Source organism: Prunus avium, chromosome 1, assembly GCF_965620075.1.
Source record: "Prunus avium chromosome 1, drPruAviu1.hap1.1, whole genome shotgun sequence".
Taxonomy (NCBI): Eukaryota; Viridiplantae; Streptophyta; class Magnoliopsida; order Rosales; family Rosaceae; genus Prunus; species Prunus avium.
Genome location: NC_142284.1, coordinates 53,068,394 through 53,085,316, shown reverse-complemented (window position 1 = coordinate 53,085,316; position 16,923 = coordinate 53,068,394). Strand labels below are relative to the sequence as shown.

The 16,923-nt window shown below is 38.0% G+C and overlaps 3 protein-coding genes across 7 annotated transcripts; 1 reads left to right on the top strand and 2 right to left on the bottom strand.

Annotated features, from left to right (window-relative positions):
* Positions 1 to 1,471: 1,471 nt before the first annotated feature.
* TIFY8 (TIFY domain protein 8) lies at positions 1,472 to 6,335 on the bottom strand. The gene is made up of 6 exons (XM_021969612.2): positions 5,808 to 6,335; positions 4,711 to 4,901; positions 4,153 to 4,604; positions 3,956 to 4,043; positions 1,977 to 2,205; positions 1,472 to 1,694 (listed from the first exon to the last, which is right to left on the bottom strand). The coding sequence occupies exons 1-6, from the start codon at positions 6,079 to 6,081 to the stop codon at positions 1,606 to 1,608; spliced, it is 1,323 nt and encodes a 440-aa protein (XP_021825304.1). The 5' UTR covers positions 6,082 to 6,335; the 3' UTR covers positions 1,472 to 1,605.
* A 2,380-nt stretch (positions 6,336 to 8,715) lies between these two features.
* LOC110766286 (Pentatricopeptide repeat (PPR) superfamily protein) lies at positions 8,716 to 13,699 on the bottom strand. 5 transcript variants are annotated; one of them, XR_015832867.1, is made up of 4 exons: positions 12,928 to 13,699; positions 11,106 to 12,516; positions 10,768 to 11,005; positions 9,674 to 10,575 (listed from the first exon to the last, which is right to left on the bottom strand). XR_015832867.1 is itself a non-coding variant. In XM_088246858.1 (2 exons), exons 1-2 carry the CDS (start codon positions 13,526 to 13,528, stop codon positions 11,288 to 11,290), a joined length of 1,830 nt encoding a protein of 609 aa, XP_088102984.1. In that variant the 5' UTR covers positions 13,529 to 13,699; the 3' UTR covers positions 10,623 to 11,287. The 5 variants fall into 5 exon arrangements, 1 of the variants encoding a protein (XP_088102984.1); XR_015832865.1 differs by lacking the exon at positions 9,674 to 10,575 and adding an exon at positions 8,716 to 9,176 and having other exon boundaries at positions 10,768 to 12,516; XR_015832864.1 differs by having other exon boundaries at positions 10,768 to 12,516.
* LOC110766287 (2Fe-2S ferredoxin-like superfamily protein) lies at positions 13,686 to 15,397 on the top strand. The gene is made up of 6 exons (XM_021969585.2): positions 13,686 to 13,895; positions 13,989 to 14,102; positions 14,524 to 14,577; positions 14,696 to 14,758; positions 14,909 to 14,971; positions 15,153 to 15,397. The coding sequence occupies exons 1-6, from the start codon at positions 13,713 to 13,715 to the stop codon at positions 15,186 to 15,188; spliced, it is 513 nt and encodes a 170-aa protein (XP_021825277.1). The 5' UTR covers positions 13,686 to 13,712; the 3' UTR covers positions 15,189 to 15,397.
* The last annotated feature ends 1,526 nt before the right edge of the window (positions 15,398 to 16,923 follow it).

The following is a 16,923-nucleotide window of genomic DNA, read 5'->3' as shown; positions in this document are numbered from 1 at the left end:
ACCATTGAGGACCCAATCAGAATATCATGGAAAAATAAAAAAGGACCAATTCAAAATTGAAGTTTGAACCTAATTAGTAATCACCAAAAATGAAGAGGTTCAGGTTTAGCACCTGTTAAGGTTTGCTTTTGTTTTTTTTGGCAGTGCATAGAAGATCTCATTGAAAAATACCAATTGCTTTTCATTTGAAAGTGCTTCTTGAGATCTTTTAACTTAAGCACTAAAATTGATTCTTTATGCTTAAAACGGAGGGGCGGACTTGGGTAGAGCAAGTGGCGCTACCGCTGTATAGGGCCCCCTAATTTTTGAAGGCCCCGAAAATGTTTAACTTTAGAGCATCCACAGTGGGGGGTGTATAAGGAGGTGTATGTTAAATATACACCCGTTGTGATCGGAATCACCCGCAATTGGGGGGTGTATATGAATGTATAATTACATCACCACCTTGGAGATGTATATTTAGATGCAATTGTACATCCTTTTTTATATCTCTTGCAAGTGGGACCCGGCTGCAAAAAGGAGAGGAAAAATGGAGAAAAGTGGCTTTACAACCCCGAAAATGCATCCCCCATTGGAGCAAAAAGCGTATTTACACCCCCCGGAGGTGTAATGGAGATGTAAAAGTGGCTTTACACCCCCGAAAATACACCCCCCCATTGTGGATGCTCTTATATCTTATATAGTTAATATTATAAATATTTTATATATTCCAGCACGCAGCACATTGACACAAGCATGTGTTTGGTTGGTTTGGTTTCAAGCGCATTTCTCTTCACCATCAATATATATGTACACCCTCACGCTTTCTCCTCCAATCAACACCAAAAGGATAAAAAAGTTAAATCATTTTTATTCATCAATCTCTCTTTGGCTCTTTTGTTCAATCCTTCGAAATTTTTTGTTTTTATTTCAAATTCAAGAATTTCAACACCAAAACATGAATATCCTAATTCCTAAATTCATAAAGATCACTCAAAATTTGTGCCATTGTTGATGATGAATTTTAGTTATATTAAAAAATTATTTTATGACATTAAGTTATGGAAAATTATTATTTTTACTATTTTCGGATTAGATTATGTGAGAGTCTCAATTTAAGTTTCGCAGGGCCCTCAAAATCTTAAGAGACTGCATGTGCATGTGCTTAAGCATTCCCAAGCTTACCTCTGCCTTTAGTCATTACAATCGAGCTAAAATCTGAAAATGATGTTTTGGTAGATTTTGTTTCCTGCATTGCATGAAACCAAGTTGACTTAGTTTGGGTTTAGAATTTTTAGATTACTTGCTCTTTGCCAATCAAAATCACTTTCAATCTCTGCATTTTAATGGAGGGAAATTCGCAGGCTTCACTTGCAGCAATTAATTTAACCATGTCACAGGGACAAGGAAGTCAAGTTCTTGGTCGAGGGGAGAAGCTCTGTTATCACCGGCATTGGTGGTGTGGGTAGCTGGGTGTCACTCAACCGAAGGCTTCAACACAAATTCAAAATTTTAGGATTAATGTTGTTCAATTGGAAAAGTTGAGACCAAATTGAAATACCAATCAAACTACAAGGGTGAAAGGTTTACTGTATCCTAGATTCAAAACATGAAAACTCTCTAACATCAAGGATCATTTTTCTCTTTAGAACTGGGTTCTGCTGCTTGAATTGTGTTTCTCGTATCTTTGGCTAAATTGCTGCCTTGATGGCCACCTACAACCAAGTATCCAGCAGTAAATAACAATACCAATAATCACACAATACAAAATCAGTGAAAATTTTGATTATCAAATAACACATTTACTTCGATTAATTTATCTGAACCAAATTCGACTATCATGTTTGTGGGTCATGTCATGAATACCTAATGTCATGAATACCTATCCTTAAACCTGGGATGTGGGGAATTGTTCTCACCGATCTCCATGTGTAAACATCCCTAGATATAATGAAAACTATCACAATACACACCAGAAGATTAAGTTAGAAGATCACCTGCTGGTGTCAATACTCGATCAGCAAAACCCACTGCTTGACTAGAATTTCCAGGAATGCATAACCTACCACGGTATTCTCGCAACAATGCTATGTTACTTGCAGTACCAGCTTCAACCTCTCCACTAGGCACGTGATTTTCACTGCCCGGCCTCGCAGTAGGTTTTAGTGAGTATGTTGTCGACCAAGATCCTCCATTTGATCCAGCTAAGGCCATTATAACGTCAGCCTGAAAAAGTACAGTGGTCACAAAAATGTCATGTATATGTAGTTAACAGCCGGGAGAGGGAAAGCATGTTTGAATTCATACTATGTTGCTGATAGACAAGATTGGTGAAGAAAAGTGGAAAACTAAGAGGGGGTGCAATGTGTTAAGTCCTTTTCTCCAAACATCAACCACAAAGAAACATTCATGATTCTCAATTTACCTCTACAAGAACAAATTTAAGTCCATACTATTTTCCTCTTTAAGGATTAGTAGACGATAGTTCTAGTAGGATAACAAGGTCTAGAGAGACTACATCACCCATGGCTTGATGTGGCATACATGAGTAGATGAGAGACTATATAACGTGAGTTGAACACTGCTAGACTTCAGAAGGCTTAAGCCTATGAATCTTCAGTCAAACCAATGTGGAACATCCCCAATAAAGCCTATGAGTCTTCAGTCAGACCAACTTGGAACAATCCCTCCCTTTTCTTAATATTTCTTAATATCTCACGTATGGATCCCCACAAAAGACAATTAAAGGGGAAACACTAACACCTCACAATGTAAAATGGAAGCCAATAGGACTTCATAATTGATCTGTACAAGAAAACCACTGCTGCATATTTCAAGTGAAAAATACCAGCTGCTCACCACCAGAATGAGTATATACAGAAACTAAAGAACCTCCCCGCACAAAATGAAAATGATGTACAAATGAAGTTCCTCGCACCAAACATGAATTTTTATAGGAGATTCACTATGATATACTAATTCTTTGTTACACCAACCTACCTACCTCATAATTTTCTTCAACTTAATAATTAAGTGTACATAACTTAACCAGCAAGTGTTACGTGTCTAACATAATAACAGGGAATTTAAAACCATGTCACACTTGTATTGCCAACAATGATATATGCAACGATTGTTTGACTTTCCACATCACTCAATATAAGGACCATTAATCCAACCAACACCCAAGAATTATAGAAGTAGCAAAACTGACAACAACAACAACAACAGCAGCAGAAACAAGCACCAATGCGAAAGAAATACTCATAACACCACCGGCTCAGAGCCAAAGAGCAGATAAATTGTTGTCTTTTATAGCCTTGAAAATCCTCTTCACGCCAATTTTAGGGACTTCTAGTTATTAACTTGTCATTCCCTCGCAACTAACTGACAGAGAAAGCAACTTCCCCATCTTTCTAGTTATTATACATAATGTGTTATAATAATTAACTAATTTTATTACTTTATTAATACACTAAATGCTGATAAAAATCAAAAGAACGTTTCTCTTCCCCTCACAACTAACTGACAGAGAAAGCAACTTCCCCATCTTTTTTTTTTCAGAATTAAAAATAATTTTTAAAAATAAAATAAAATCTGGAATGTTCCTTAAAAAAGGTGAACAATCAACTCCCAAAAATCTTCAAACAGTGCCTTGCTTCTCCTACCTAGGAATCCTAGATAAACTAAAATCCGCTCTTTTATTTACTAACAACTAAATATGGACACCTAAAAAAAGTTAAGCTTACGATAATATCAAGAAAGTGTAATGGCTAGAAAACAACTTACAAGGCAAATTCTACAGACAGTACCAAGTTTGTTTATCATTATGCAACGATTAAATGAGTTAGACAATGTTGATATCAATGGTATATATTCTTTACAGATAATCTTCACTTATATTTTCTGTCAATGCATATAAACTCATTAACCAAGGGAGCTGTCTCTACTAGAATCAAACAGTAAGAAAGCATACCTTGTTTGGATGGACATCATCAAAGACGTGAGCTTGACCGCCATAGAATATGGTCATCTGCCGACCAGCAGACGTAAATCCATGTCGACTGCCATGACAACAGAAAAAAGATGTGGCATCAAATGTCCTTTTACTTCAATGAAAGCAAACAAATGCAACAGAGGAGAATGTCCTCTACATTGTATAATTAGGTTTACCTTGGAGTAGAAGGTTCTGGCTCTAAAATATTAGTCCCAGATTTCTGCCTGCTGCCACTAGGCAGCACCCCAGAAGAGTTTCTTTCAGGAGCACTACTGCTGGCATTAATGGAACTCAAAATTCCCGGGCCTTTGATTCCAGTTCTAGATCCCTCATCAGCAGCTGATTGAGAGATATTAGCTGGACTGGCATTGGCATCCCTAAATCTGTTTGAAGGTAATTGATGCACAAAGGGTACGAAATGACCTCCTCGTGGAGGGTACTGTACTGCAGCACCCAGATTCATGGGAGTGGATCTGTCCCATTTGGAAATATTGGTATCAACTCTACCACCAAGTGGAGGCTGAAAAATGTGTGAGGCAGAAGTTGGCCTCAGCGGCTGTGTAGCAAAGACTGCTTCATCGTCGTTGGACCTTCTAGGTCGCTCTCCCCCTGGTCCATTTCGAAGCATCTGAATTTCAGGATAACTAAAAGGCATCAGATGAAGAAACCATAGACGGGGCTTTTTCCCATTTGCAAGAATAGAATAAGAATATTGCAAGATGTCAATCTCATACCTTCATCAAATGTGAGCTCTCGAGGGAGTCAGGACCGGTATGAGGGAGCCCATCTCTGGATGAGCCCTTAAAAGTGGAGTCTGAATTACTCCTCTTACTTCCTAGTAACCTGTTACTTATCTCAGGCCCAGAAATATCACTCCTCGGGCCATAGAATGGAACACCCTCAAGATGATTTCCAGCTTGTCTTTCTACAAAATTTAATGGCACAAGACAATGAACCAAACTCAAATGTAAATATACAGAATCCTAAATCAGAAGGGATAAGCACTTCAGGTGTCGAAATTTCAGTAATACAATCGTAACAGATAAGCTTCAAGATTGGTAGTAAATGTTCATACACGGACAAAAAAGGCTAACAATATAACAAAAACATGTTATGAAAAAAAAAATGTTCATCAGAATGAGGTGCTTACACTTAATTAAGTCTCACTTTATTTGTAATGATAAATTTTTTACTAGCACTCTCAACTTTCTCCATTGCCCAATTGGTAACATAAAAAACAAAAACAAAAACCCACCACATTGCAAAATGACAATACATGGATAAAAACATTTAAGCATCATTTTTCGCAAACCTAATTCCAAATGCTCCGGCAACATGCTTACAAAAGATAAAGAGAGCCCAATAGGGAAGAGGAAAAGTAAGTGAACAGCTTGCCTTTGATTCAACCTATCCTTAAAAAGAAGACTTAACAAATCAAAAGCATAGGGGGAAAAGAAAAACCCACAACAGCAACCAAACTCCTTACTGACTTCACTAACTAATCCATGTTAGAAACCAACCCCCATCTTTCTTATTTTGCATGTTCACTCATTACTCACTCACTCATTCACATGAGAAAGTTCCAAACCCCCCATGAATATATCAAAGCCATCCGAAACAAAAGAGCCCCCTCCCTCCCCTCCTCCAAAAAATAAAAATTAGTAAAGGTAAAAACTTTTTTAGCTGATTAAATAAACATATAAAAGCAACTATATTTAAGGAAAACAAAATGAGATAAGGTCTGGGTTTTTTTCTTTTACATATATGAACAAAAATAAAATCACAGGGGGGAAAAAGAAACAGTTTTTTAACAAAATGGGGAGTGACTGACCAGAACCCAGATCAGAGGTGGTAGAGATGGGCCCACGGCCACCACCCGAAGAAGCCCCAAGTGAAGCAGAAGCTGAGGGTGAGACCTCAGAGAGCCTACAATCAGAGGCTTTGGGGGCCAAAACGACAGGGGAATCACCAGGCTTCATGCCCAGAAAGTCATGAAAGATGGGCTTCAATAGCTGCTCTTCTTGCTTCTGTTTCTGCTGCTGGCTACTGTTGTTAGTAGTGGCATTGTTGGGCACGCCTTGCTGAGCCATTATCAGTACAGCCATTTCATCCCCATAGCCATACCACTCTGCAAAGCTTATTTGCTAGCTGGAGACAGAGTGTGATTGTGTTTGTGTAAAGAGCATAAAAAGAGAGCACGATTTTCAGAAAAGAGAAAAGAAAATGAAAAAGAAAAAGAGAGAATCAGGGGTCTTTATGAGCAGAGACCGAGGGAGGGAGAGAGAGAGAGAGCATTAAAAAGAAAAAGGTTCTTGGGCAAGTGTTTGTGACTTGTGCTTGGGCATTTCTGAGTTTTTCCTCTCTCTCTCTTCTCTCTGCTTGCTTAAAAATGCTGTGTCTGTGTGTGGGGGTTGGGTTGTTTGGTTGTTTGGTTGTGTGAGAATATATGTTTGGGTTGGGAGGTGTGTGTGTTTGTGTGTTTTTTTCTGGCAATTATTTTTGTTGTTTTTGCATTGGGAGAGCAAAAGAAAGAAGCAATGGGGAGAAAGATAGCGTACGACGAGGGTTTTGTGCCTTTGTGTGTATGCACTAACGTGGCTCACTGCCAGTGACTGCTTTTTCATAAAAAAATCCTTTTTCCTTGCTATTTTTCTTAATAAAAAATCCCTTTGTGTGTTTTTTTTTCTTCATAATTATGTTATCGGATATCTTCTTTCTTTATTAAACAAATAATCTTAAAAACAAGCCTATCTTTTTGTTCATGTTTTATAAATTTGAGACCTAGATGCATGTTATACATATCTAAAAGAATAAGTATCAAATCAGTTATAATTGTCCATGGTTGAATTTTGATTCGAATCTAATTTGAGTCCGATGCAATTGATAGGATATAGAGTGAGACTTTTTATATGATAATTTGAATCTAGTTACTCACGAACTTAGTATTTACCATTCAAAATTGTACCAATAAGGAATTTAGACTTATCAGTTTTCCTTGTGATAATCTAAGGCATATCAAGAATTAGAATGTATTTAGAATCTCTTTGGTTCTAACCTTGTATATTTTTTTGTTCTTACTTTTCATACAAAACCTTTGCATCCATAAAAATGGGTTCGTCATGTATATATCGTTCACATCCATCTTGTGCATATATCAAGCATAAAAGTGAAAATCATATGATAAAAGCACTCCATATAAGTCATGTTATGGACAAGAGATTTCAATGGAAAAAAAAAAAGTTATGCAATGTGGCATTACTACTATGAAGTGTAATGTTTATGTGCTCACCTTGTTGCCTACAATATACTTGATTTTAATTTCGATTTCGATTATTACTTATTATTATTATTATTATAAAAAGAGAAAAATGAGTGAAGAGTGGGAATTGATGTGTGGAAGCTAAAAACCGACGAGTGGGGGAAGAATATTGAGGCACAGATTCTCTCTCTCTCTCTCTCTCAACTTCTTAACTTCTCAAGTACTTTTGTTGACTGCAAACCACCACCAAAGCCCGATGCCGTCGTTTTCCGACTTGGGGCATCGTGCGAAGACCTCCACCCCCAACCCAACCCAACCTCGTTTGCCCAACTCAACTCTCTCTCACTCAAACATTCATCATTGAATTGAAATTAACCATAATTATAATAAATAAACGCTGTTTTTTATTATTAAACTCTCTCTCTCTCTCTGAGTTCTTTGTGGAAAGTGGCTGGCTAGTTGTTGTGCCCAGTAAGCAATTTTTTTTTTTTACATATAACGAAGATAACACTGTTTTGCTATTCAACTAATAATACGATGACACGTGAAAAAATTATTCTACATGTTATTACGTTATTGACTGGGATGCGTTATTAACTAGGATAGCGAAAAGTGTTGTTTCCACTCTTCCCAGTAAGACTTCTGTGAGTAATAATTCCTCTTTTTTCGACTTTACTTGTCTTGGATGCAGTGGTGGTGAGTTGACACAAAGATTCCCCCAAATCTCCTTGCCTTCCATGCTAGACAGAGATTTTCACAAGCTATGCACAGAAATACAACTGTGCTTCTACATTGACATATGTAATTTCTTTTGCTAGTGGGAGGGAATGACATCTTCAAGAGAGTTGTTATCGACACTCTAAGATCCTGTTTGATTGACGGAACGTATTTGAGGATAAATTACTTCTCATATCATTTCTCAAAAGATGAGAAATGGAAGATACCTTTTCCACATTTGGTAATGCCGGGAAAGTAACCGAGAAATATCACTTTATTTTATTTACCATATTTGTTTTGAGTATGAATGGAAAATGAAATTTGTATAATTTTCTAATTATACCCATATTAAATCAAATAAAATAAAAATGCATTTTATGATATATTGTAATTCTAAATTGTTAATAGAGACAAAATGGTCATAAAAAATATGCATTTAATGTTGACTCATTTTTCAAAACTTTCCCATGAAGAGGGAAAACAAAACTCAAGTTGAGAGGAGAGGTTCACTTTCCCCCCTACCTTCTCATGTGTCAAGCAGTCATTTCCTCTGTATGGACTACCAAATATGATAAAGCAATTGATTTCTCATTCCCAAGCCTCCTTTCCCATAAACCAAACAGGACCTAAAATAGTTGTTTGTATCTCAAGTGATTAAGAATAGCTACTCTGCGACTACCTTCTCGTTTTATTTTACTCGACAAGGATAAATCTTGGGATTTGCCCAAATCCCTTGACAATCCAAATGTAATCTCATTCAGGCTTTTGTCTGTCAATTGGCCCTCAGGCATCACATATATCCAATTGTCCATACAAGTCTCATCATGCATGATTGACTAGCACAATCGAACATAAGTGCAAAAATACTGTGAAGCCCATTCCAACTTGACGGAAACTTCCATGGGGATTGGACTATATCTCTAACATGTCCATTGTCCTCCATCCCTCTAAAGACCAAAACTTAAATGCTTAAAAAACCTTTGACCAAGGAAAAAAATATTTTATAAAAAAGCTGCTAGTAATACAACACTGCCACACAAAAATAGAACGGCTGGTAGCTCGTTTTGATGGTTCTTTCTCTTTTGCATCTTATGCACTTGCGAACAAAAAAATATGCGAAGACTTCTCTTCAACCCATGTTATTATGTAATTGTGTGTATTTGAGGACCTTCGACATATTCCAAATGCACAAGTCCACATGCAAAGACAGGGCATCCAGTGAGCCTGATTCAAAGACAACCAAAAAATAGACCTCAGAAGAAGTAATATCATAATGTTATATGTCATGTGTCCCAATGCTTCGAGTTAAGTTAAAGAGGAATGCTATTCACAATCGCTCAAAAGCGATGAGGAATGCTATTCACAATCACTCAAAAGCGATTGTCTCATGACTTGCTAGACACGTGGATACACAAACGCTTGCTGCATTTCCATTCCTTTTTTTAAATTATTGTTTCTCTTTCTTCTCTCGATTTTGCCTCTCTCTCTTTTTTTAATTACGTTTTCTCTTTCTTCTCTTGGTTACCTCTCTCTTTCTCTTTTTTAATTCTTTCTTCTCTTCTTCTTCTCTCCGCCTCTCTCTCTCTTTTATTCTTCTTCTTCTCTCAGTCTGTCTCCATCTCTATTTTCATTTTCCATCGCTCTCTCTCTCCTCTCCTCCTCCTTATTTCACAGGTCACAGGTTTCAAACACCCAAAGACATGACAATTCAAATCACGAAATTAACCAAAACCAAAGATACCCACTTTATGAACAAGAGCACAAGAGAGGGATCACGAAAAATAAAAAGCAAATATTTCCCCCAAACCAGTAATGAATCAATAAGAAAACTAAAAACTAGAGCTACCCAGATGAAATAGAGAGAGAGATTGGTGCTGGTGGTTTATTAAGAGATGCTGATGGTGCTTGGCTCAAGGGATTTACTGGAAAATTGGGAGTGGGTTCTATCCTTGAGGCAGAATTATGGGGCATTTTCTAGGGGCTCTCTTTAGCTTGGGATGCTGGGATTCGGCTTGTGGAGATTGAGTGTGACTCCATTGTTGCTGTGGACTTAATTAACAACCCGACTGGAGCCAACCATCCTCTCTCTAATGTCATCAATTATTGCAAACTAAAGATTCATGGTGATTGGAACTGTGTTGTCCATCATTTCTATCGCGAGATGAATACTGCTGCGGATGCCTTGGCTGCAATGTGTGCTGATTTGGCTCCTGGCATTCAAATTTTTGATCTGCCTCCAACGTCTCTTATTGAAACTCTGGCTGCTGATGCCATTGGCACCTCCAGACCTCGCCTTCTTCCTTTGTAGTCTCTCTGTTGCTGGGCTTTTGCTCCTCCTTTTACCCAAAAAAAAAAATAGAGAGACAGAGAGACGGACGGACGGAGAGAAGAAGAGAAGAAAGAGAAAAAAGAATTAAAAAAGAGAAAGGAAGAGGCAACCGAGAGAATAAAGAGAAAACATAATTAAAAAAAGGAGAGAGAGGCAAAATCGAGAGAAGAAAGAGAAACAATAATTAAAAAAAGGAAGGAGAATGCAGCAAGCGGTTGTGTATCCACGTGTCTAGCAAGTCATGAGACAATCGCTTTTGAGCGATTGTGAATAGCATTCCTCTAAGTTAAAACACTGCAAGTTGAAAATAATATATTTAACAGCGTGTCAACAATAACATATTTCTTGATCAAGGGTCAGCAGCATAAGAAACTAAACCAATTTGACTTGAATGCGTCAAATCAAATTAACGGATTGTTTTTTTAAATCAGGAAGCTTCATGTGCTCTTGATTAAAAGGTCAATAGTTGGAAACTAACGTACATACCATGCGCGTTCCTGTTTCAATGGTCGACTGCCGTCTATTTACAAAGGACACAGACTTCACCATCCTTGAGGGCCCCCAGACTCCAAAGTCCAGACGCACATCCAGTTATGTCTCATAGTCTCTTTCATACTCTCTCTTTACTTGTACCACCACAACGCAGTTTGTACGTGTGATGAACCTGCATTCAAACCACTTGACTGCATAATAGACGTCCATCAGGATTCAGAATGCTGCACAGCTACAACATTGCAAAAAGTTTCTAACGTTACAAGTAGTCTGAATCCATATAAAGGTAGCCCTCCAAAAGTAGTTGTCCCATATAAATATCGAACTTTTACCAAAATGCACATGAATTTAAAGAGTCTTTATTTCTTCTGCTGGCAAACTTCCTCTGTATCCTGCAGTAAACTCCTGTTTACCTTCCTTTCAGAGAATGCCAACTGAATCCAAAACTTAATGCCTGTTACCCAAGAAAAGCAAAAATATATATCATTGGATGTTAGCTTTGCAAAAATATATGTCATTGGATGTTAGCTTTTCTCTTAATATCCTCTACCAACTGGTTCGCTCTTGATACAACATTCTCAGGCGAACTTCTATACTTGGCAAGTTCTCTTGGATCTGAACAAGTTTTCAACAGATCAGACATTGCTTCAGCCTTCTGGATTATAGATTTTCTCCTTGCATGAGATGCATCTCTTTCTCTGACATATGTGTTTGGCAAATTTGTTGAATGAGGAACGGAAGACATCATGTTGCACAGCTTATGCGCCATCTCAGTCATTCCTTGTTTCCTTAACTCGTCATTCATTCTCTGAAAAGTAAGATACTGAGGAACTAAACCCCTCCGTATCATGTCCTCAAACTCTGCAAAAGCCTCTTTGAATTTATGCATATTGCAAAGCAAATGAATCAGCATGGTGCTTGTCGCTAAATCCATATCCGATCCCCTAGATCTCATTTCCTTGCTAACTTGAACTGCCAAATCCAATCTCCCCTCGTCACACAACATCTTCAACAAAAGATGGAAAGTAAGCCGATCTGGGGTATACCCAGATTCAATCATTTTGGTATAAAGGTTCATTCCCTCCTCAATTTTCCCGAACTTTGAAAAGTACCTAAAGAAATAGTTATAGGTTGTTGGAGTAGGGACACAACCCCTACTTATCATCATCTTAAGGATCTTACTAGCCCCTACAAGATCTCCGGCCTTGCAATAGCCCTTTACCAGCGAATTGTATGTTGAAATAGTAGGGCCTGATTCGAGGACCAGAAAGCGCTCCATCATCCCCAATGCCTCCTTGAACTTCCCAGCTTCCCCCAACGCATCAATTATTGGATTATACACAATTGCATTGGGCTCAATTCCTTCACTCCTCATCTCACTCACCAATTCAATTGCAATTTCAGCACGACGCATCCGACAATATCCTTCAACCAGTGTACCATATGTTACAACACTAGGTTTCACATTATCCCTCTTCATCTCCGCCCAAAGCCGCTCTGCCTGTTTCAGCTTCCTTGATCGAAACCATCCATTCAACAGTATATTATAAACCCGAACTGATGGAATCCAATCTGGATGCAACTTTCTTTTCATATCAAAGTACTCTGAAGCCACCCTAACAAGGCCTTCCTTACAAAGGGAATCCAACAAAACTTCAAACAAACTCATTTCTGACTCTGAATTGAGAAACGAGTCTGAATTACTTGCAAATTCAAAAGTCCTGATTGCAGATTGGGACATACCTGCATAAATTGTACCACCACCGGAAAGGATGATGGATTTAAAAGTAGTGAATCAATACCAAAAACAGGTCTAACACAAATGCATATGCAAGCCACCTAATCCATAAAACCCAAATATAATTTCAGAATACAAGCAACTTTAGGCAACCCCAACTAAGTAGTACATGCAAGCTCAGAACTTTTCTTCAAATTGTGCAGGGCCAAAGTTATGCAGAGATTACCAACGTGTAAACTCGCAACTCTAACTAACCATTTATCAAATTCAATCAATTTGAGAACCATAAACTAGGCCTACACCACATGTATAAAAAATCCAAGATGCCCAATTTAACTTGAAAACTCAATAATTAAACTAAAAATTAAAATTGTATATTCAATTAAGTACATTATTACAATCACATAGCAATATACCTGCGCGGGAATACCGTCTGATCATGATCACAAACGTATCTACAGAAACCAAACCAGGCTCCTCATCTCTACCGATCCGATTAAGAATCAGAGACCAAGCCGACTCGAACTCCCTCGACTTAGCAAGCACATTGATCATGGAGCCGAAGAGCGTCACAGAGGTTCGAAACCCCGGCCGCTTTTCTGCCCAAAGAAACAGCGTGTGAAGCAATTTGGGAGACGAATCGAAGTGGTCGAACACAGCCTGTAACAGACACGGACCCGGCTCGATTCCAGTCCGGTCCAATGCGCTCTGGAGCGATGAACCGGGGGAAATGCTAGGGTCGGCGAGAAGGTTAGCGATGGTAGAGAAGTCATTTTGTGAAAAATTGGGGCCGGAGCTATTAGGGTTATGGTTAGGGTTTGGGGCGGGGTTCGGGTGCGGAAGAGAGCAGGGTGCGTCGGGCGGCGAGGGCCACTTGATGATGGGGTTGCCTCGTACGGAAAGCCATGACTGGTTGGAGAAGAATCGCAAGGAGAGAGCACGAAGGTTAGGGTTAGGGTTTGGTTTGAAGAGGAGGAGCGCCAAAGACAGAAAATGGCGGGTTTTGTGAGAGGGCATAACAACTAGTGAGCTCCGAGACTGAGAGACTCACTGTCACTGAGCTCAAAACTTGTTAGTTTCAGTAAACTTAAAATTACCACTATACCCCTACCTCAACTTCGTTTTTACTATTTTTGCCTATTTAAAACGAAACGAAATGGAGGAGAGTGTGTGAGTGAGAGAAGCACACACCAAATCCAACATGGCTTGCATGCAATTCACAAACGCCGTGTCGTTCCGGCCAGAGCAACTCTCCGGCGCCAGGACCCGAGATTACCAAAATCTCCCCAGAAGGAAGTCCGTTTCGTTCTCTTTCGCCGGTATTGCGGCAGAAATGTCTCCAGCTCAGCCCGGAAAGCCCGAAATCGAGCTCGAATTCATAGGGGTATGCCGTTTTATTTATTTATTTTAGTATGAAATTATGTAATTACTAGATATTTGTCTGAAGTTTTGTGATTGGTTTTGGTGGTTGGGTTAGCCGAAGCCCGGGAACGACGGGTCGTATCCGGTGGAGAGCGCGAAGGCGATCAGTGGAGAGAAGTTGCTGAGGGATGTCATGTCGGATAACAAGATCGAGCTCTACGCCACGTATGTGAGTGCTCTCTCACTCTTCAATGCTAACTAACTACCTCACATTGCGTCCCGCGTAATTTAGTTATTTCCTGCCACAGTTTCTAACGTGCGCCGTCTCTGTAAATTGTAATTGGGTATCACAGCCCAATAACTACGGGCCCTATTGGATCAATGCACATTCAAACCCAAAATTAAAATAAACCAATAAATCACATTGTTATAATAGAAGGTGTGGGTTAGACCAGTTGATTAAGTCAGTGTGTCTTTCCTCTTGCACTCGAGTTCGATTCCCTTCCCTGTATGCAACGTGTGAACCGAACTACACGTACATGACACACCTTATGGGGCTAGGGTCTAGCATAATTACATAGAACTTCAGAATAATAAGCAAATATGTGAAATACAAGTGATTGAAAAAGGTGTTGCAATTATAATTGTAGGGGAAACTGATGAACTGTGGAGGTGGAGGAAGCTGTGGGACTTGTATAGTAGAGGTATGAATATTCTCAACATTCATATTATATCGTGTCTTCGCTAGTTTCTTGAGTTGAAAAAAACTTGTGGAAGATGGAAGGCTTCAGCTAATTTCCTTGGTTTTTTTTCTGGGTGCAGATTATTGATGGGAAGGACCTTTTGAATGAAAGAACAAATACTGAACTCAAGTATTTGAAGAAGGCAAGCTCTCTCTCTCTCTCTCTCCCCATGAAAAACACTACACTCTCTTGATAAACCAATCTCCTTTTTTTTTTTTCCTGTAAATGTGGGTTTTCTTTTCACTTTTTGTTAGTAAATTTCTATTTTTACATTGGGTAAAACAACATACAGAAACCCGAATCTTGGAGACTTGCTTGTCAGACTATAGTCGGAAATAAGGAAAATTCTGGGAAGGTACCTCTCACCACTCTCCTTTTATTTTTTATTCGTACGTGTAAACTATTTTCAAAAATATTTTTTATCTTGATTTGACTTCAAAACAAGAAGGAAAAATCCTATGCTTTTTAAACCCAGACATTCAGAATGGATTTAATTACTTATGTTATTCAAATATTGTTCTGATTGTGGGTTGCAGGTTGTGGTTCAGAGGATCCCCCAGTGGAAAAAGTAAGAGACCAGATTATGAATTATGATCCACATTTGTCGTATCAGATTGTATCGAGGCTTATTTAGATGACACGTAAGCATTGTTGCGAAGTTCGATTCAAGTGTTATTCGTCTCTCCCCTTTTTTTGCCGAAGGGCATATAATGTTGTATTTTGGTGTGTGTCACAAAATATACGAGGACAATTTGGGTATAAAAAAAAGGTCATTCCGGTTCATCCTTGCCTAATTCCACCTACCCCTCAGGAATTCAATTCCCCCTATATCAGGAATTAAAGTCATAATTTTACCATGGTTGCTTTTCATTCCCATCTTCATAAGCCTTAAGTCAAGCGATATGGAGAGAAGCTTATGTGAAGTTGTTCTCACTGTAGAAAAGGTGATAAGGGAGGAGCGGAGCAGAATTTGGGCATCTTTTATTTACACTTTTTGGAAGAGCCTGCCTAAACCCAAGCTCTCTCTTATAATTACAACCTTTTTAAATTAAAGTCAATGTTTTTTATGATTATTCATCATTCATTTCAAATAAATTAAAACTTTATATATATTTTTTCGTCTGGAAATTAAAACTTTATTTCAAGTGTCTTTTTCCAATATAGATTCGTCGGGACCTCATCAAACACACGCACTTTGCCTCCCGCTGAGGACTTCTTTCACTGTGTCAAAAGGGATTGGGCCCACCTCGTAGGAGTGCGTAGTGAGGGCCACCATGGACCACTTCGGCTTTTGGATCTGCAAAGTTTTTAAATGGGCTTCAGAAATCAGGACAACCATTCTTTCTTTTTTTTCTTTTTTCACATAAATAAATAACTTCCACCAGATATTTGACTGTTAATTTCAAACTTTCCATATATAATTCTTACCCCCCCAAAAAAAAACAATTTCCATATATGACTAGAATTATTCTCTCTTTTTTCTTTGGAAATTTTTCATTAGATTTGGGGAATTTTTCACTAGATTTGGGGAATGTTTCACTGGATTTTAGAAAATAAAATTTCTATATTTTTTTTTCATGATTTACCATATATTGAGTGACTCGATCCAAAATCTAAGGGCTTCCTTGGATGACATTTCTATGGTTACAAAAGTGATAATTAATTTGTTGGTTTTTAAAGAAAATGCAAAAAAAATTATGAATAAAATAAAATAAAATATCTTCAATATCTCTAATTACTCTCATATTTTCTCCCTTTTATAATTTTAAAAACATAAATATTTAACATTCCTTAATTTTTTTTAATCGTTATAGATAAAATAAATAATGGACAAAAACCGCAAGTTTGTCATAAATTATAAGAAGACAACTCAAGTCATTTCCATTTCTGCTGAAACCATTTGAACCTGACCACCACACATGGGGGGGCTAACTGGATCAGTCTTAAAAATACATTTCCAATCAAAGATTATTGATTTGTCAATGTTGAAGAAAACCCAACTGGAAATTCAGTCGAGTTTACCCAAATTACTCTGAAATCATTTGTTTCAAAATGTTGAGATTCATATGAAGTCCATTTTGACTTTTTGTCAATTCCCTCTCTCATGGGGGATAAGGAGAGAAAAATTTGAATCACTAAAACACCAAAATTTACTCAATCGAAACCAACCATACTTTGAACTTTTTTTATTTTATAAATAGAAATAAACGTAGATTTTTCCACTAGTTAAGTGTATGTGCACGTCGTGTGGTCATCGATGATCATGAAAAAGCATAATTCTTAATAATTTGAAATGGAAAATAGAGA